The sequence below is a fragment of the Palaemon carinicauda genome, chromosome 22 (genome assembly GCF_036898095.1).
Source record: "Palaemon carinicauda isolate YSFRI2023 chromosome 22, ASM3689809v2, whole genome shotgun sequence".
Lineage (NCBI taxonomy): Eukaryota > Metazoa > Arthropoda > Malacostraca > Decapoda > Palaemonidae > Palaemon > Palaemon carinicauda.
In genome coordinates this window covers 94,146,523-94,169,022 of record NC_090746.1, presented here as the reverse complement: position 1 = coordinate 94,169,022, position 22,500 = coordinate 94,146,523, and the positions used below count along the sequence as shown (strand labels likewise).

The 22,500-nt window shown below is 35.4% G+C and overlaps 2 protein-coding genes across 4 annotated transcripts in view; both read left to right on the top strand.

The window, feature by feature from the left end:
* Window positions 1-7,910, top strand: part of LOC137616628 (hemocyanin subunit-like) — a 74,642-nt gene extending 66,732 nt beyond the window's left edge. For 2 of the 3 annotated variants that reach the window (XM_068346534.1, XM_068346532.1), the window contains exon 3: window positions 7,446-7,900. In XM_068346534.1, coding sequence (XP_068202635.1) covers window positions 7,446-7,885 — 440 coding nt within the window. In that variant the 3' untranslated portion in view covers window positions 7,886-7,900. Of the gene's footprint in view, window positions 1-4,623; window positions 4,733-5,475; window positions 7,000-7,445 lie in introns of those variants that run through there. The other variant, XM_068346533.1, reaches the window with a different exon arrangement.
* A 7,429-nt stretch (window positions 7,911-15,339) lies between these two features.
* LOC137616629 (hemocyanin subunit-like) lies at window positions 15,340-19,066 on the top strand. The gene is made up of 3 exons (XM_068346537.1): window positions 15,340-15,472; window positions 16,527-18,050; window positions 18,556-19,066. The coding sequence occupies exons 1-3, from the start codon at window positions 15,409-15,411 to the stop codon at window positions 18,993-18,995; spliced, it is 2,028 nt and encodes a 675-aa protein (XP_068202638.1). The 5' UTR covers window positions 15,340-15,408; the 3' UTR covers window positions 18,996-19,066.
* Window positions 19,067-22,500: the final 3,434 nt, after the last annotated feature.

The window sequence follows — 22,500 nt, the reverse complement described above, 5'->3', positions numbered from 1 at the left end:
AATCGCACACAGATTGGAGCTCCATATAAAGAACTGTTGCCCAGTACAAAAACTCAGGAGAGCTCTTCTCTTCTTCATGGCACCAGTCTTTGAAGTCCTCAGAAAGCATGTCATCCTCTGTACTAGTAGTGTGCTTATCATATATACGTCATTGAAATATGTATTTGGCAGTCACAGTAACCTGGTGTACCCTTATTGTGCACATGACGTGCGAAGAGCTAAAAAATGAGTCAGCTGTTTCTGCAGTAGCCATCTCTATGTTATAGAGTCCTCAGTGCTGGCAGCTCGATATACAGGTCTCTGAATATCACCACCAGTTTATCTTCCCCATGCATGTCGGTCACTTCCACTATATCTGCCAGACAAAAGCCACAACAGGCATTTGGTCTGGGTTGAGATACTGAATGCCATTTCTGATTACATCCACGTAGTGTATCAGCATTGCAACTGCATGTCCCCTCTCATGGAACAAAGCAATCAGTGAAGTTTTCTTGATGATAGATTAACTTGGTTCCTGGTGGTTAGCATGGTATGCAGCCAACGATGTACTATGATGAATTCCCTCTGTGGTTACAGTTCCAGCTTTAAGCACATTTCTCAGGTTTTATAGCCACTTATACTCTCCCCATGATCTGAAAGTTGTCACATTCCAGAGAAGTCATGGAGGTGGCAGGTACTGTTGAGGCAAAATAGTGGAAGCAATGGGTGGTACCTTAGTGTAGTACTTAGGCAGAATGTCAAAACAACCAGTGCCGCTTGAGCAAGGTGGACTTATTCACTGTCACAGTCCTGCTCACAGACTTTACCAAGTGTTCTGGCATTATTGCCTTTAAATGTCATTCTTGTTGCATACAGGTTTTCCAGGTCGACAAGTCTTTCTGATGATAATTTTCCATGTAAAGGACAAGTTATGCCAGAGCAATTTCAGAAACTCAATTTCATGTAAAAATTTATGTCCCACATTGACCGAAGTGTTTGTATAATTATAGAAAGACATTAAACACTTAGAATGAGACTTATCAACAAAAGGTTGTATATCACGCATGATACGAAATGCCAAGAATTTGTGATCTCCAACTCCTGTTGCAAACTACAACGCATACTGATCAATCTTGAAGGTGGTGGCTTCATTTACGTTTTCCACGTCAGGTATTTCCCTAAAAAAAAATGAAAATAAAAAAATTATCGTTCCTTAGAAATTCTTGATTCTTGAGTGCATGCTTTGGTATGCTTTCTTGGCATGGCATTTCCCGTACCAAATGAGTTGACTACTTCTGACCTCCTTTGTGCTATTTGCACCTCTGTAGTTTTAAAACGAAATATTGTTAAATCATATACATCGAGCTGCAACGTGGATTATAGTAAGCCAAGTTCTCCAAACTGCATCAGATTCTGAACCATTCATTGTCTTATATTCATTCTCTATGTTTGACCATTATGAAGTTGCAAGGCAATAAAGGGACTCTGCTGTATCCTCATGTCATATGACATACTGTTCCCAAAATTTTTGGATGGGCCAACAGAGGTTTAGTCCTCGTTAGGATGCATTAGTTGGACCTGCTTCTTAGATAGGGTCACTCTCGTTTGTGTTGAATCTGTGAATCATATCTTGATGATGATTTATCCATATTCTGCAAGGGAGGAATACCTTGTTACCACACTACTGCACCATCTTTACTAAATTCTACACTTTTTCCACCATTACGACAAAATAATTAGGAATCTGTAACATATGTTGTGTCCAAAAAAAAAAAAAGTTTGCTAATATAAATTATACTTTTTTTTTTCAAGAACAATTGTTGGGTATATAAATTAAACAAGAAAAATATTCGTTTTGTTTCCAACTTTAGTTGCATATCATATGGAGTATTTATCGCCTCTAAGAAACATGCATAAAGAATAACAATGGCAGATATCCCTTGTTGAAGAAGAATGGCGGCCATTTGGCAAAATGGTCGCCAAAGCTGGCCAAGAAACAATTTCCACTGGCTCCATATTCAAAATTGTTTAGAGTAAATCGGTCAACATGTGTATCAAGTTTAATACTTTTATGAAAAAAAAATTATAATATGCTGAGATAATAACATATGTATATATATATATACATATATATCTATCTATCTATCTATCTATCTATATATATATATATATATATATATATATATATATATATATATATATATATATATATATATATATATATATATATATATATATATTGAGATTTTCCATATCATATTAATCTTCACTTTCTATGTTATTGAAATCTACAGGGATTATATCTACAGTATATAACTGACAGGTGGTTTGGTAACATTATAGTATATTAAACGTTGTACAACTCTTTATCGAGAAAAGCAAAAAAAAAAAGAAGAAACACATATATATATATATATATATATATATATATATATACCTCTCAAAATCAATTAGTTTATTGCCGACCATAACGCGTATCTTTCTCAAAATTCGTAAAAAAATCGAAATACCCTCTTTATCGGATGAGAATCCATCGAAACATTTATAGATTAATATGCTTTGATCTTAATCCCATATTGACTTTTGTTGTGTACATAACAGAATCAAAGCGTCTATTTAATAATGTTTCTGGAGTAAATAGAAAACTCTGGAACGATTATTCTTTTGTAATATTTTATATTTTAATATATAGAACTAACATTTGTTTTTTAAAATTAATTCAATGTGATTTTGCTAGATTTTTGAAGTATTCTTAATGTAAGTAAATTGAAATGTATAATTGTTTATTTCATAGAGTAGATTAAATTAAATTAAACTAAATTAGATTAAATAAAAAAGACCTACTAAAATATCTGTAATGACAAGAAAATAAGGTACTTGATATTTTACCTTATTCAGAAATGGTAAGAATATGGGAAAAATATTAGTAAAGTTTAATATTTGAAATATTGCAATAGGGTTTTTGATAAGTAAGGGTTCAAATTAATTTGTGTAATTAGATGAGTATAATGTAATTTGGAAAGTAATACATACTTCAAATATATTCTCTATCTTTTTGCACTCTGAAAGTTAGGAAATCTATATGCGTACAGTATATACTAATTTTACCAATCACGCACGACTCTTGAATTACCATTACATATGAGGCATATGAGAACGAAAATATAGCCGATATTGTGATGGAATCATTGGTGGAATTTCCATTATCATTCATGAATTCATATGAATATCAAATTGAATATAACCTGATGAGCGAGATTTTGGGAACTATGAAATTTCCATCTTTTCTCGTATTTTCATGGCAATTTTAAGCAACTTTGATTTTGTGTGGGATCGAGAAAGGATTTCGGTATTTATTTTCAAAAAGTAAAGAGAGGTTGAAATTGTAATTATCATATTTATTGTGATTGAGTATAAAAAGAGATAATACTCTAAAGGAAAACGTAATTATAATTCTAAAAAAATATTATTCATAAATGATAAACATATAATATTTAGGATTACCCATGAAAGCGGTGAGGTCAATAAAACCTTTAACTTTATTTTAGTAAATTATATGAATGATTACATTTTCCTGAAGCCCATTTAATGAATATTGCAACTAAGTCGGAATATTTTTATTCAATATAGAAAAGGTTGAATGGAAATTTTTATGATCATTGTTAAATTTCTATGGTCTAAAAGGTTCCAAAAATAGGTGCAGTGAGAAAATTGCTTCATAAGTACCCGTGTAACTAAAGCTTGTTTAAAGATGAACTAGTACAATTTACCTCCTTTACTTTAAAATGTTAAGGAGCGGTTTTTTATTGCTACTTTTGTAATGATATTAATACAAATATTTTTGGTTTCTAGTACCAATTATACAGTGAAATTCATTAACGCCTATCAAGACATATAATGCACATGGAATATTAAACAGTTTTGACTTATAGAAGCATATAAGGCCAGTTACATCTCATTAAGAAATATAATCGTGGTTGGAACATATAGATAATGGAATGGACCTATGAAGTACAGAAAATACCTTAATTTTCTTCAGATTAGATTGTGCACTCTCGAGACTAAATGTACATATATATATATATATATATATATATATATATATATATATATATATATATATATATATATATATATATATATACACACACACACACACATATATATATATATATATATATATATATATATATATATATATATGTATGTATGTATATATATGCATATATAATATTGTGAATGTATGAGTTAAAATAGAGAGAGAGAGAATAGATTTGATATATACACTTTTGGTTGCTTCAACTATATTTGGATAACAACGAATGCCACATATGTTGTGTGTGTGAGAGAGAGAGAGAGAGAGAGAGAGAGAGAGAGAGAGAGAGAGAGAGAGAGAGAGAGAGAGAGAGAAATAAGATATACTTTTGAATGCTCTAACTATAATGCTACAAGGCACTTGCGTAACAATGAATGCTACCTTATTTTTTGCGAACTTGTAGATACTAATGGAAAAACACGATTATTAAAGAGCTCTGATAACAATCTCATTTTTAATCAATGTACAAGGACCAATACAAGGGGTGGGAGGTCGAGGGTGTTACAGGGGGGGGGGGAGGGGGGGGGGGAACTGCTACCTTTCTTGGGTGTATATATAGGCGTCTTCAGTTCTTCACCCTTGTGACAGTCATCATGAAGACGGTTCTCCTCTTAGTGGCAGTGGTCGGGGCTGCCCTGTTCTCGGTTGCTTCGGCAGGTGAGTGAAGTCCCTTTGTTAGAATACCAAGTTCTAGTAGTGTATGGATTGCTTGGAAAAAGTCTCTTTCTTATTAAAGATATAAGTTTAACCTTAACCTTTTTCATCCAACACCCTCAGCGAAAAAAATTGGCAAAAACCGGAGTATTTTTTTAGGAAATTTTACTAAACTCATCTTAACCCACAAACTTTCTTTTAGATAATAAAATATTTTACTACATAATTGGATAGATTACCTTCTTCACTGATATATGGTATTAGATATGAGGTAAAATGTGCACGGGCATATGATAAAAGCAGAAGATTATTTATAACTGGCCAGAAAATATGTCTAATATCCTCGAAGGTAGTAAAAATATTCCGACAAAAAATATGTAAAAAATAATTTTGCATGTGATCGATTTATAATGTCTTGAATATATCAGAAGTTGATGAAAAAACATACAAATTACAAATGGGAATTTACAATTATTAAATCAAGCTCTTTTATTTTCATTTATAAGTTTAGTCATTTTAAAATGGGGAATATGGGAAATCCCTTTCCTCATTGTACTTCTTATTGCATTTGTAATCTTTATGTTTATTACATGACCATGAATGCTTCATATTATACACATAATTTATCCTTTTAATTAATTAAAGAAATCTGATATGGAAAGAAAAAGGAAAAAGCAAATACCAGTATTGATTTTTAAGATTTACTATTTCACATTTTTCTATGTTATGTAAATTCATTTTTGCAGACGTTTCCAACGCTCAGAAGCAGCACGATGTGAACTATCTCTTGTGGAAGGTGAACGAAAATCTTCGAGATGAAAATCACAAGAACTACGCCAAAACCTTTGACCCAGAGGCCGACACTTCCCATTACTCAGATAATGGAGAAGCAGTCCACCGTCTCATGAAGGAGCTGAAAGATCACCGACTGCTGGAGCAGAAGCATTGGTTCTCCCTCTTCAACGATAGGCAACGTGAGGAAGCTCTGATGCTTTTTGACGTTTTCATGCATTGCAAAGACTGGGAAACCGTTGTCAAAAATGCTGCCTTTTTCCGTGACCGTATGAACGAGGGAGAATTTGTGTATGCAGTTTATGCTGGCGTCATCCATCATCCTTTGGCTGAACATGTCGTGCTTCCTCCACTCTATGAAGTCACCCCTCACATGTTCACAAACACCGAGGTTATTCAAGAAGCCTATGCTGCTAAGATGAGGCAAACTCCTACCAAAATCAAATCCTCATTCACTGGTACAGCCAGGAACAAGGAACAACGTGTAGCCTACTTTGGTGAAGACATTGGTATGAACACCCATCACGTTTTCTGGCACTTGGAATTCCCCTTCTGGTGGAGGGATTCTTATTCTCATAAGCTTGACCGCAAAGGAGAGAACTTCTTCTGGGTACATAACCAGCTTGCTGTACGCTTCGATGCTGAGAGAATTTCCAACTACTTGGAGCCAGTACAGGAACTTCACTGGGAGAAGCCTATCGATGATGGATTTGCTCCTCATACATCTTACAAATATGGAGGAGCTTTCCCATCTCGTCCTGATAACATTGAGTTCGAAGATGTTGATGGAGTTGCACGAGTCAGAGATATGGTAATCTATGAAAGCCGTATCCGCGATGCCATTGCTCACGGATACATCATCAAAGAAGATGGAACTCACATTGATATCATGAACGAACGTGGAGTTGATATTCTTGGTGACATTATTGAGTCTTCTCTCTACAGTCCCAATGTACAATACTATGGAGCTCTTCACAATACCGCCCACATAATGCTTGGTCGTCAAACAGATCCTCATGGAAAATACAACATGCCCCCAGGTGTAATGGAACACTTCGAAACTGCCACTCGTGATCCAGGTTTCTTCAGACTTCACAAATACATGGACAATATCTTCAGGGAGCACAAGGACAGTCTACCTAGCTACAGCTTTGAGGACTTAGACTTCGAAGGAGTAGCTGTAACAAATGTTGCTATTGATGGAAAACTGGAAACTTACTTCGAAGACTTTGAGTACAGTCTGATTAATGCTGTGGATGACACCGAAGATATCCCAGATGTTGACATCGATACATATGTTCCTCGTCTAAACCACAAGGAATTCTCCTACAACATTGACATCAAGAACGACAAAGGAGCAGATACTTTGGCAACTGTTCGAATTTATATTTGGCCCCATAAGGACAACAATGGTGTAGAATTCAACTTTGATGATGGAAGATGGCAGGCAATTGAACTCGATAAATTCTGGGTAAAATGTAAGTATTCATGCTTTTATTTCCCAACAATTGCCCTCCTAACCAATAATAGATTTTGAGATTATACATAATTTTTCTGTGAATTAACTCACATCAATATTATTCAGAAATATATAGTATTTTTGTGATTTTTTTTTTACACATGAGCAATCTCATTCTATTAGGAGTATATTTTAAAATACTTTATATGAAGGATGATAAGAAAGACTTTAATAAACTTTGGTTATTGAAATATTTTCAATTTCTAGCCCATTCATTGGAATTACATTGCTACTAATACAAAGGATAAAAGATAATACGTTTAATGATGATTTGATTGCTCAAAAGATCGACCTCTTCTTTTGTAAGGATTTGCAAGATATTTATCATCAAGTAAGTTTAAAGTAAGGGAATGGTTCCCTCCTCTGCTTATTGCCATGCTAATTTCCTCTTTTTTCCTTGAACAGTATCCGCTGGAGACAACCACATCGTCCGCAAATCCACCGATTCATCAGTCACAGTATCTGATGTGCCCAGCTTCAAGACCCTCATGGAAAAGACCGAAGCTGCCCTTTCAAGCGGAGGAGACCTCGATCTCCATGAGTTCGAGAGTGCTGTTGGTGTGCCAAATCGTTTCCTCCTCCCCAAAGGTAACGAAAATGGTATGGAATTCGATCTCTTCGTCTGTGTGACCGACGGCGAGAAAGACGCTGCCATTCCAGACATTCACACCAAGGAAGGATTCATGCATTACGGCTCTCATGGAGTCTACCCCGACAAGAGGCCTCATGGCTACCCCTTCGATCGCCATGTTGAAGATGAACGCATCTTCGAACAGGTCACCAACTTCCATCACACTCACGTCAAGGTGTACAACCATGGAGAACATATTCACCACCATGACTAATTGTTCAATAATTTTTTTTAATCACCAGCTGATCTAACGTGAAAAAAACTTTTGTTTCAGAGTGAACTGAAAATTAAATTCCATGCTATAAAACGACTGTTTATCTTCCCTTTTTGAAGTTTTACTCAAAGCAACCAGAAATACACGCAGTCACACAAACATTATATATATATATATATATTTACACACACACACACACACACACACACACACACATATATATATATATATATATATATATATATATATATATTTATAGATTTATATAAATAAATTAATCAATAAATTAATAAATAAATAAATATATATATATGTATATATACATATATATATATATATATATATATATATATATATATATATATATATATATATATATATATATATATATATATATATATATATATATATATATTGCGTTTTTGGAATACTCCTTAGAAAAATCATTATCATTATTGAATCCCTATGAGTTTCGTATCTATACAACATATACGGGAGCGATATATCAATAGACATTTCTGTAAGATATATGGTATACTGCGAATACAATTAATTGTACAACAAACATTTGAAAAGTTTTGAGCTGAACTCATACTCTATCAGGACGAAATTAGAAAGGTTAGATGTTCTGAGACTTATCAATTATTATTTTTTTTTTAACCAATAAAAAATCTATGTTAATAAATTTTGCTTAATACATGTAAATGTATATACATGTATACATGCACTCAAATGCATAGATGCATACATACCCATGTATATACTTACACACACAAACACACACACACACACACACACACACACACACATATATATATATATATATATATATATATATATATATATATATATATATAGAAATACGTATACATACATATATACATACACGCGTACATACATACTCATACACATATACATAGCAGTAAAGCATATATATATATATATATATATATATATATATATATATATATATATATATACATATCAGAAATTAATACTACAGACTCATATATCATGGAGGACATAAATCACTAGATAAAAGCAAGGTGTCACTGGGGTGAGAATTAAAAAAAAAAGAAAAAAAAATGTATAAAGCTGGCTGGTCTCTTCATCGTATATTCATTATTTACGTTTTAGTATGACATAATCTCCTATTACTTCGTAGGAGATAACGAAGTAGGAGATGACGAATGGAGAACTATTGATTTTAAAAGCTCAAGATAGAGACGACTGACGTGATCTAACTGAGGCCCTTAGCGTCAATAGGCGTATGAGGAGATGATGATGATAATTGCATTACAATAATTTGATATGAAGAATTACTTTCTTTTTACATATGCAATTAATAGCGTGATTGTGATGCCAAAAATGAATAAATATTGAGTTATCATCTGAAGCATGTCTTAAACTTTTGTAATGGTGTTAATTCCTCTTTTCAAGAGCTTTACCTGTTTTGAGCAATATAGAATAGTTCTAAATTGTTATAATCAAAGGAGGTGTTTTTTGCTGATTATAATGTACCGTGAAATAATATTTCAGGGTGTTCAAATATCTTACCGATAGTTCTAATCTCGTTTACTTCATTATCAATATATTCAGGGTTCATTGAATAGATCACTAATTTTCTAATAGAAGAATTATTAAAAGAGACATGAATACAGTAAATCTTTTTACCATGGTAGCATTTAAATGACGAAGAGATTTCTGAGAATAAATTTTCGTCAGGAAAGAACTCTCGCCGAGTGCGATAGCTTTCCTAGAATTTTGGAATGGGAAAAGTTGCATTGTTTGGCTGTGTTAGCCGATTAGCGAGATATTTTCCATATCAGATGGCCAGGATTCCAACCCATTTGTCCTTCACAAAACTGGGCTGAGGTGCACTCAAAGAACACTGGGGAAACAATTATCCCTTTGAAGTAGCTGGATTACTCATTCATTTTTGTTTCTTTCTGGAATGAGTATTCTCTCCTTTGAAGATTTTTTTATATCAATCTGTACGAAAGATTTTATTTTATGTTTTACAACGTTCTACAACGACAACCTGAGAATTTTCAAAATATCTCTTTAGAGATGTATAGATATATACTTCTTCTTTGTCTACATCTTTTCCCACTTCTATGTGGGATCGATGTTTCTGGTCAGCTTTCTCCATCTACCTCTGCCCCACACCTCATCACCGGTTAATCCCTTTGATCGAAGGTCATCCTTGATACAGTCCAAATATACATATACTCAAATATCATATATATATATATATATATATATATATATATATATATATATATATATATATATATATATATATATATATATATATTGCTAGATTGGACTTATACTTGTGGTTTTTCTTATATTATCTTTTTAGTCGTCTTACTAAAACTTCTATATTTCTCTGTTTTACTTATTTTTCTTAGAGGTTTCAGATACCTTATAAAAGTCTTTATGTGTCATCTTTTTTTTAAAATTAGGAATTTTGATTAAATGACTATACTTCTTATTTAAATGTCATTGAGCACCTAATGATAGAAACGAAGATGGAACATCAAAGTCATTGTAATGGAGAGACTTTAAAATTAGTTGGGGACAGAGTTGAATAGATGCAGAACAGCTGAACGTCAAATTAGTAATGATGCCATAAAAAAAAAGAGATCAAAAGTGAAGAAAAGAGAAGCATACCTTCTTAATTACTGAATGTTCAGAGAAGTCATGCTGAATTTGTAAGGAATTAGGATTGAATAGATTGAATAGACTACCCTCAAGATATGATCTCTTCCATTTGAGCTTGAGGAGCGAGCTCTAAGATTTGGTCCTCTACGATTATACATACCATCGTTCTTTACTATAAGAGTAAAAATATAGCAAAAGCTTGAGCACAGCAGGAAAAATCTTATTTGAGGTATAAAACTAACAGCTGGTATTTCCCTGGCCGTCTGCTAGGAGACCGCCAATTATATACATCAGTGATCCCAAGAACTTTGTCTTTAGCCATTCGACAGTGCAGTCATTCTCCTCTCCACTTCGGAAATTTTGGTAAAACAAACCGTTTTTTTTTTTTATTTCAATGTGTTTGTGCATTTTGTTTAATCATCCCACTTGTGTGGAGATGCTCTGGAGTGCCACCGAAAACATGAAGCACTTTTAGAAGTATCCTTAAAGTTGATCCTTATACGTAATGCCGAATGTACTGAGGGCAAGTTTGGGCTAAAGCATCTCCTTGTAATGAATATTGGGAGTCGTCGCCCTCCTAATGGGGGAAGTTTAGTAGGAGGAAAAAGAAGCCTAAAAGGGATATTTCGACTTTGCAGTCTTCCTCAAATTTAAAGAAGCAAAGGCTCGCTTATTCTCCCTGGACTCTCCATTCCAACTCTTCTTTCGTATGTTCTTCTGGAGACCATTTGAGAAAGAGTTGTCGTCTCCCCTAGAGTGACGGCAGATCCTCAGGTTGAATCTCTCTTACAGAATTCCGAGACCTTGTGTATCCTATGGCTGTTGTGGGGCATTAAAGGCTCGCCGCCAGAGGACAACTTGAATCGCTTCCTTGTATCGAAGTGCTCGCTAGAAGAGCAGACATCAGTGGTTCTCACAGAAGCTAATATGGAAAACTAGTCCCCTCATCGTCTTCCTGCTTCTCCAGAACAGAAAACGTCTCCTCATTGTTCTTCTGTCCTTCCAAAGTGTTCTAACTCTTTGGGGTTTGCTTTGCAGATTGCGAGACAACCTTCTTACGCTTTGTTCTTCTCGGAGAACAACCAGTTACTCTCCAAGTATTTGCATCCTCGGGGCCTACTTTTCCTGTAAATTGAAATAAATCCAATCTGATGACGCTGGCTCCAGCTCTTCAAAGAAATTGTCCTTACAGGACGTATTGCCCATTCATCAAAGGCAATAGCATCACTTTCCTTTTCGTCATCATCACTCCTCACAAGCTCAAGGCAAGTACTCCTCTTCATTGCCATCAGTGTCACCATTTAGATTTGAGAAGGATCATAGGTCATCGCGTTTGAGCCCTTCTTCTATCCACAACTCCTCATGAGACATTCGAATTTCACCATTGCCCATGCGACATCATTTTTTTGCCAACACGGCATAGTCACTCCCCACATTCAGAATATTATAGCTCGTCACCATCATGGCAGAATCATGCCTTTCCCTTATGTTCTAGCCCTAGTGATATTGTCGCTTATTACCCTCACGGCACATTTACATTTTGCTTTCATGTTCTCGATTTCCTCACCTTCACCCTTGCATTATCATTACTCATTGCCCTCTATGCAGAATCGCATCTTACCCTCACGTTTTCGAGGCTCCTCGCCCTTTAAAGTACTTTGCTTCGGTCTGTCAACAGCTCATTAGGCATTGTGACATTCTGGGCTCACGCCAACGGAATCAGGTTGCTTCGCTACCTGGACGACTGGCTAATAGCTGCAGACTCCAGGGAGTACGGTCTCACCCTTCGGGACAGTCTTCTCGACTTTTGACAAGACCTGGGGATCCTGATAAATAGAAAGAAGTCAGTCATCATCACATCACAGAGACTCATCTAACTAGGGATGGAGATCAACACCAGTCAAGGATAAGTATTCCTACTGGAAGAAAGGATTTCTCAATTTCATTAAATGGCTCGCCCTTTTCTTCAGAGTCTAAGTCTACTAGCCCAAATTTGGCAAAAGCTCCTAGATCATCTCTCTTCTCTGGAGTGGTTAGTTACAGGAGGAAGGCTATGGTTGAAATCTCTTCAAAGGCAACTTAAGTTGCCATGATTGCAATACCTCGACTATTCCCAGTCTTTGATGTACTTAAGAGCAGAAGGCAAAGAAGACCTAGAGTGGTGGTTAGAGAGTTTCATTTATTCACATTTGCTTTAAAGGAAGGTTGAGGAGCCCATCTAGCCCATCAGATGGTATCAGGAGTGTGTCCAGACTACAGATGCCCCTTGAGTGGGTGGAAGAACGCTCCCTAACCCTAACAGCCTCTTTTATTCCTGGGAATATGAACATGGTGGTTAACAAGCTGAGTCAGAAGACACAACTAGTTGGTTCAGAATGGTCTTTGTGTCTTTGTGACACTGACAGAACTCCCTCCATATCCCGACCTACTTTGCCAGCCACACATAACGATTCACCATTAGGTGGTGAAGTCTCCACTCATAAGCAATAAAAATTGTTTATGAGCAACAATATCGTTCCAAACGTATATATGAACTCTAAATCTAGCTTGTCATGCAAGTTTGGATAATTTGATAAGATGAGTAGTCTTTTAATCATGCCTGCATTAGGCATCCAATATCATATTTACTAAAAAAATTTCATCTCTCTTCGAAGGATTATTACAGTTATATTTCAAATAATAATAATGCAACTATGAACACAATAACTGTATACTATGAAATACCCTTTCTGAATTACGTTGGTTGGCATGAACATATATAGTATGCTAATTCTAAAGAGACTAGAGAGAAATATTGATGATAAGCTGAGAGATGAACAAGCAGGATTTTGAAAAGTTAGAAGCTGTACTGATCAAATTTTCATTTTAAGACACGTGTTACAGTAATGTGTAGAATATGGAAATCTGATTCTGATGGTATTTGTGGACTATGATAGAGTCTTTGATAATGTGCATCGGCTAATTTTGTGGAGAGTCCTACGTTATTATGGAGTTTCTCTTAAATATGTAAATTTTATTAAGTCTGTTTATGAGCATAGCAATTATATAGTTAATGTTAGTGGAGTTCAATCAAATGAATTTTCAGTGAACAGCGGAGTATTAAAAGGGATTGTGTTGTCACTTATGTTGTTTATCATCCTCATGGATTTTGTAATGCATAGAATAGTTGGGGATGGTGGAGAAGCATTGGACTGAATTGGTAACAGGAGTCTTCTGATGATGCTGTCCTTATTAGCAAAACATCACAGGACTTACAAAGCTTGCTTAGCAGAACGAATGATATATCCCATGAGGTTGGGCTCAATATAACTAAAAGAAAAACAGATATGATGAGAACGGAATATCCATTGGAAGATGAAATGTCATTGGAAGGAGAAAGGATTAATGAAGCAGAATATTCAAATATTTAGAAACTGTGATCTCTAATACAGGAACTTTGAAACTTGAGTTTCAAGTTGAATTTGGAAATCAAAATGCCTGAAATTACATATAGAAATCAAGCTATACATCACTTTAGTGAGATCTGTGTTACCGTAAGGTCACAATTCGTGGTATGACAATGAAACACTATACAACAGATTTTGTATATTTGAGGGCAAAGAACTCAGAAAAATATTGGGAGTTAAATGGCCGGTCCGGATTAGATATGAAAATATAAGAAAGATTACTTGAATGACATATGTGGATGGGATCATGGCAAGGTGTAGATAGAAATGATTTGGTCATGCTCTTCGCACTCTCCAAGAGAGATTAGTTCACCAAACATTTTACTGGGCTCTACAAGGCACTAGAAAAATTGGAAGACCGGTCTACATGGCTGAGCGCTATGAAGCGTGAAGTGGGAGAGAATATACGTATATATATATTCTTCCACACACACACACACACACACACACACACACACATATATATATACATATATATATATATATATATATATATATATATATATATATATATATATATATATATATGGTAAATTTATATGATTTATACATTTTAATAAACATTTCGGTAATTTTCGCATCATTTTCATCGCATGCCACCCTGCACATCATGCCTGAAATAGAATTACACTTTTTCACATGCAACAGAATATATTTTTATACTCGTTTTCATCGTCCAAAATTTATTGCTAATATGTATTGAAACAACATTAGGAATTAGCCATTTGAACAAAAATGGCTGACGAGCAAGAGTGAAACATATTTGTGCAATATAGAATTTCCTGACATTTGCCCCGAGATAAAAAGCGAACTATTTTAGTGGCTGTGAAAGTGATGTGTCATTTAATTAAGGAAATTGTAATGAAGTTCGGCAATTATTGTTGGGAGCATTCGATGTCGTTATGCTAATGAAAGTGAAATATTAATTTCCTGAAGTGACACTTCTCCAATATATCTAAACAATAAGTATAATGTGCTTGCATAAATAAAACTTGGTAGGGCTTTTTTTTTTATATCGATACTTACTGTATTTTAATTCTATAATTAAATTAGTTTTAGAAGCAAATATTAATGTTTTCTAACAGGTAAGTTGGCTTAGCACATGTTTATGTACACATTTATAACGAAAAACAGAAAAAATAACCAAAGTATTGTACGATAGTCTACGTTTGAAAACACATGCGTGAAGATCCGTATAACCTTTGAGAACTGTGGAGGCCAGATTACATATTCCTCCGTTTATCACCCATTTCTATTGATAGCAAATTCTTAATCTTTGATCAAAGTCTATGTAACAGCAATGGGTGAGGCGAATGGGAGGGGCTTATGTTGAGCTATGGGAGGAGCTACTACCTCTCTTTCTGGTATATATAGACGTCTAATGTGGATTACCTTCGTGTCCAGTTCATCATGAAGACTGTTCTCCTTCTACTGGCTGTGGTCGGGGCGGCCCTGTTCTCGGTTGCCTCTGCAGGTGAGTAAAGACCTTTGATTGGACTTCAAATATTTTCATAGAAAAAAAAAAATAATTCCGAGTCAAGATTTTTCTTTGTTAACGTAATGTATGCCGTTTCTGAAAATATATTGATTTCACTATCGTTCATTTAAACTCAGAATATGGAAAAAATTTTCCATTTCAGAATGAAAGAAGCATATAGCAATGAATTGAAACCATCTTTTTTTCTCATGTATGCTAATGTATGTATATAAAAGTTTTTCTTAATAAACGTAAAAGATTCATATATTAATATATATATGTAAATATATATATATATATATATATATATATATATATATATATATATATATATATATATATATGTAAATACACAAATATTTTCAACCATAACCAGAGCGTCTTACAGGAAATTTGTTCATTTTATCAGTAAGAAACTCCTTTAGTGGTTAGTAACACGTACATCATTTCGATTGATATAGTTGAATCTACAATTAAAGTTTTGTGTCCACAATTATTCTATAAATTCATATTTTTCTATTTATCAACATTCGTCTCAGTTACTTGAATGAAATTTAACACTTAACTGATGTGAGATTTTTATTCTATATTTCCCCTCATCGTTTTCCACTTAACTGTTAATTATGAAGGTAATCTGTAGATACTGATTTTACTTTTAATCTATTTATAATCTTTTCTATATAGAGAATTTCTTGAGTATATCGTGAACATATAAAAATGTATATGAACCTAAATTTATAAATTATGGAACCATATCGTTGTTATATCTATCAGGAAAAGGAAGATTTCAAGTTAGACTTCCTTATGTATATTGCTTATTCTATCTAAATGCTGTTATGTTTTTCTTATAAAAAAATATTATAAAGTTACATTGATGTAAAACCCATCTTAATTGACAGAATATCTAATAATGATGATTTCATAAGTATTCCATAAAAACACCGTGAGCCCTTTTAATCTATATATATGTTTAATATAAGATAAATCCAAAAAAACAAAGAACTTTTTATCTTCTATAAATTTTAGTTGATTTCATCATTATTATTTGCAGATGTTTCCAACGCTCAGAAGCAACACGATGTGAACTATCTCTTGTGGAAGGTGAACGAAAACCTTCGTGATGAAAATCACAAGACCTACGCCAAAACCTTTGACCCAGAGGCTGACACTTCCCATTACTCAGATAATGGAGAAGCAGTCCACCGTCTCATGAAGGAGCTGAAAGATCACCGACTGTTGGAGCAGAAGCACTGGTTCTCCCTCTTCAACGATAGGCAACGTGAGGAAGCTCTGATGCTTTTCGACGTCTTCATGCATTGCAAAGACTGGGAAACAGTTGTCAAAAATGCTGCCTTTTTCCGTGACCGTATGAACGAGGGAGAATTTGTGTATGCAGTTTATGCTGGTGTCATCCATCATCCTTTGGCTGAACATGTTGTTCTTCCTCCACTCTATGAAGTTACCCCTCACATGTTCACTAACACCGAGGTTATTCAAGAAGCCTATGCAGCCAAGATGAGGCAAACTCCTACCAAAATCAAATCCTCATTCACCGGTACAGCCAGGAACAAGGAACAACGTGTAGCCTACTTTGGTGAAGACATTGGTATGAACACCCATCACGTTTTCTGGCATTTGGAATTCCCCTTCTGGTGGAGGGATTCTTATTCTCATAAGCTTGACCGCAAAGGAGAGAACTTCTTCTGGGTACATAACCAGCTTGCTGTTCGCTTTGATGCTGAGAGAATTTCCAACTACTTGGAGCCAGTACAGGAACTTCACTGGGAGAAGCCTATCGATGATGGATTTGCTCCACATACTTCCTACAAATACGGAGGGGCTTTCCCATCTCGTCCTGATAACATTGAGTTCGAAGATGTTGATGGAGTTGCACGAGTCAGAGATATGGTAATCTATGAAAGCCGTATCAGAGATGCCATTGCTCACGGATACATCATCAAAGAAGATGGTACTCACATTGATATCATGAACGAACGTGGAGTTGATATTCTTGGTGATATTATTGAGTCTTCTCTCTACAGTCCCAATGTACAATACTATGGAGCTCTTCACAATACCGCCCACATAATGCTTGGTCGTCAAACAGATCCTCATGGAAAATACAACATGCCTCCAGGTGTTATGGAACACTTCGAAACTGCCACTCGTGATCCAGGCTTTTTCAGACTTCATAAGTATATGGACAACATCTTCAGGGAGCACAAGGACAGTCTACCTAGCTACAGCTTTGAGGACTTAGACTTCGAAGGAGTAGCAGTAACAAATGTTGCTATTGATGGTAAACTGGAAACTTACTTTGAAGACTTTGAATACAGTCTGATTAATGCTGTGGATGACACCGAAGATATCCCAGATGTTGACATCGATACATATGTTCCTCGTCTAAACCACAAGGAATTCTCCTATAACATTGACATTAAGAACGACAAAGGAGCTGATACATTGGCAACTATTCGAATTTACATTTGGCCCCATAAGGACAACAATGGTGTAGAGTTCAACTTTGATGATGGAAGATGGCAGGCAATTGAACTCGATAAATTCTGGGTAAAATGTAAGTATTTTCTCTTATCAGGCATATTTCATTCCATTATTTAATATCATCCTCTACACCAATAATTAATTTATAAATTATATGAAACTTTTTTTCTAATTTACTTCACATTGATATTATTTTGGCAAATACATAATTTATTTACATCATGATTAGCTTGAACGTATGAATAGTCTGTATTTTAAAGGAGTTGCAAGTTTTATTCATAATTATTTATATAAAGTAACACAAGAAATTATAATTAATTATAGTAATGTAAATACGTTTAAATTCCAGAATATTCATTAAGATTTTTCTGTCTGACCATACAAAAAAAAGCAGATGCTCTTTTTTCCTTTAGATGTTAAAGTAATACTTTTAATGCAGATTATCTTACTCAAAATATTGAATAGCCTACTTTGCAATGCTTTTCAAAATATATTTCATCAAGTAAGTTTAAAATAAACAAATGCTTCCCTAATCCGCTTATCGCCATACCAATGTCCTCTTTTTTTTCTCTGAACAGTATCCGCTGGAGACAACCACATCGTCCGCAAATCCACTGATTCATCAGTCACAGTATCTGATGTGCCCAGCTTCAAGACCCTCATGGAAAAGACCGAAGCTGCCCTTTCAAGTGGAGGAGACCTCGATCTCCATGAGTTCGAGAGTGCTGTTGGCGTGCCAAATCGTTTCCTCCTCCCCAAAGGTAACGAAAATGGTATGGAATTCGATCTCTTCGTCTGTGTGACCGACGGTGAGAAAGACGCTGCTCTTCCAGATATTCACACCAAGGAAGAGTTCATGCACTACGGCTATCATGGAGTCTACCCCGACAAGAGGCCTCATGGTTACCCCTTCGATCGTCATGTTGAAGATGAACGCATCTACGAACAGGTCACCAACTTCCATCACACTCACGTCAAGGTGTACAACCATGGCGAACACATTCATCACCATGACTGATTGCTCAATATTTTTTTTTTCAATCATTAGCTGATCTAACATGAAAGAAGCTTTCATTTTAGAGCAAAGAAAAAAAAATAAATTCTGTGCTATATAACGATTGTTTATTATTTATCTTCCTTTTCTGTTTTTTATACTTTAAGTATTTTCAGTTTATTCAATTTATTAACAATAGTCCTAATCTCGTATACTTCATTATCAATATATTCAGTACTTATTGAACAGATTACTGAATTATTAATAGAACAGTTATTAAATGATACATGAATACTTTAAATCTTTTTACCATTGAATCATTTACACTACCTAGAGATTCCTGAGGATAAGTTTTCGTCAGGAAAGAACTCTCGCCGATTGAAATATCTTTCCTAGAATTTTGGAATGGGAAAAGTTGCATTGTTCGGTGGTGTTAGCGATTAGCGAGAAATTCTCCTTAGAAGATAGGCAGGTTCTCAACCTATTTGTTTTTCCAAAAACTCGGCTGAGGCCCACTCCAAGAACGTTGAGGCAACACTTTATTACCTCTCCGAAGTAGGTGGATTATCCATTAAATTTGGTTAATTTCTGGATTGAATATCTTCTCTTTTGAGGATGTTTTGCCTATCTTTACTTACGAAAGGTTTATCTTTTCTCTATCAGAACGTTATAGAACAGAAACCTAAGAATCTTCAAATATCTCTTTCAAGATGTATAGATTAATTATGATGAAATATTGTATATACCTATATATATATATATATATATATATATATATATATATATATATATATATATATTTATATATATATATATATATATATATATATATATATATATATATATATATATATATATATATATATATATGTGTGTGTGTGTGTGTGTGTGTATGTGTGTTTATAGATTTGACTTACATTTGTTTTTTATATTATCTTTTTAGTCGTTTTACTGAAAGTTCTATATTGCTCTGTTCAACCTATTTTGTTGAAAGAGGTTTCAGATATCTTATGACAATCTTTATGGGTGTACTAATTTAAACCGTGAATTTGAATTGAATTACAACAATAAATATTTAAAATATTTTGTGCATTGGATGATGGTAATGAAGATGCAGCATCATAATCGTTGTAATAGAGGGACTTTAAAACTCGATGGGCGACGGTGCTGAATAGCTGTAGAACACCTACAACGTTGAGTTAGAAATGTGTCTTTAAAAAATACATCAACAGAAGTGAAGAAAAACAAAGCGTAATTTCTTAATTAGTGAGTGTTCAGAGAAGTCATACTAAATTTCATATATAAGAGATTAGCTGGTAGTTCACTGGACGTTTGCTAGGAGAACGCCATGCATATTTGTTTTTCCACCAGTGATCCCATGCACTTTGGCTTTAGTCCTTTGAGTAAGGTTATCCTGCTCTCTTCTCTGAATCTTTGGTCAAAATAAAACTTATTTTTGTAATTTAATTGTGTTTGTGTATTTTGTATTACACAGTGCTGCTGAAGACCTACAGCACTTTTATTAGTAGCCTTGAAGTTTATCCTTATGTGCAATGGCGAATGTACAGAGGTCATGTTTGAGCCGAAGTATCTCCTTGTAGTGAATGTCGGGAGTGGTCACCTTTCCAATGAAGTTTGTCAGGAGAAAAAAGACGAAGCTTAAAAGGTATATTCCGTCCTCATAGCTTCCTCTTAGTCAAAGAAGCGTAGTCGTACTGCCCGTTTTGTCCTCCTCAGAAGACGAGCAGTTACTCTCCAAGCATTTCATCCTCGGCAACCTATTTCTCCAGTGAATCAACATAAATCTAACTTGATGACAAGAACCTTTGGCTCTAGCAATTTGAGGAAGTTGTCTTCATGGGATGAATCGTTCGTTCAGGCAATGCATCAGGATTGCTCTCATTTTCGCCATCATCACTCCTGACAGTCCCAAAGTAAGGATTCTTCTTCCTTGTCACCAGTGTTGTGATTTAGACTTGCGAAGGCTTGTAGGTCGTTGCGTTCAAGCTTTTCTTCTAGCCGCTGCTTGCCCAAAGCTCACAAACCCCCAATATCCCCTTGAATTTCACTATCTCCAAAACGACATCGTTGCTCCCAACCTTCAAAATATTGACTCTAGTCACTGTCACGTCAGAATCATGTCTCTTCGTTACGTTCCATGTAATCTAGTGTCTCCTCGCCGTCATGACAATTTTCTTTATCACCCTTGCGGCAGGATCTGTCTCACCTTTACATTCTTGCTGCTCCTTACCTTCTCCCTTGTGATATTGTTGTTTATTGCCCTCACAGCACAATCGTGTCTCACCTTCGCGTTCTCAGAGCTTCTCAGCTTCACGCTCACATTATCATCACTCTTCGCCTTCTAAGCAAAATCTCATCTCACCCATACATTTTTGCCGCTCCTCACACCCACCCTTGTGATATTGTCGCTCCTTACCCTTGTGACATCCTTGCTCCTAACCACCAAGCTCTTCTCGAGCCTTGTCCTCGCGACGCTCATCACTGACTCAGTTGGATAAGCCCTTACTTTTTGATAGGCATTCAAAGGGTACTTCTTTCCAACGTTCACTATCTCTTGAGGGATATCCTCCGAATTCTAAATGTTCATGTGCCTAATTTAATTTTTCTCCAAAGAAGGAGAGCAGGAAGCTTTCTAGGAGGTCAAGGAGTTCCTTTCAGGGGAGGCCCACTCTCCTGGTAATTCCACATAGTCATGTTGGTTTTCTGATTCGTCAGTCACTATTGATGAGAAAATCCAAATGTGAAGTCCCTGTGTCTCCCATTTCTTGTTGGGACTCATCAACGCTCAACGGAGTCTCCCAGAAAAGGAATAGGAAAAGAATCCCTTCCACCCACCTGGTGTGACATGATACATAGTATTCACAGAAGTTCTATTTTTGGAGAAAGATAACTTTTACAGACTGCTACAAACTCTCGCTGATTGAATTAGTCAAGTTACACTGAATCTTATTCGTCAAACCGCTCGACCCTAGAGACCTGCACGCTAAGACCTTGTCTCCTTTCTTTGTTGGCCCTTTACACAAAGGTAAGAGGGACCTTACCTCCATCATGAAGAAAGCCCTTCTGGTGGACGCTACAAGCAGCTGCAAGTTGTACGCATTACGCATCAGGCAGAGAAGTCTTACTTAATTACCTCTGGCCTCCCACAGCCAGTAACAGATAACTCTCTTCCTTTCCATGATGCAGAGTCAGCTTATGATAGTTTGTCTAGTTCTTCAGACTTCGAAAGTGGCACCCCAGAAGCAGCTGCATCCTGAATGGTAACATCAGAAGAAGGAGAGCAATAGTCCTTCTTCAAAGTTCTATTTCTCTGATGGCTATTTCTCTGCCTTAGTAGAACAAATATCAAAAGGCTATAGGGACACTTCCCCCTCCTTTACCGGTAGACCCTAAGGGTGCAGTCATAATTCCTGGTTTTCTGTCAGATAGACTTTTCAAACTATGTTTCATTCTCTCAAGCAGAAGATATGGGCATGGAAGTCATAGACATGAACACCCTTAAGGCCAC

Bases quoted from the DNA above. Each gene is read 5' to 3' on its own strand.
- LOC137616629 (XM_068346537.1), top strand. From the start codon at position 15,409: ATGAAGACTGTTCTCCTTCTACTGGCTGTGGTCGGGGCGGCCCTGTTC. The intron at 15,473-16,526 runs GTGAGTAAAGAC...TATTATTTGCAG, and splicing joins GTTCTCGGTTGCCTCTGCAG to ATGTTTCCAACGCTCAGAAG. The intron at 18,051-18,555 runs GTAAGTATTTTC...TTCTCTGAACAG, and splicing joins CGATAAATTCTGGGTAAAAT to TATCCGCTGGAGACAACCAC.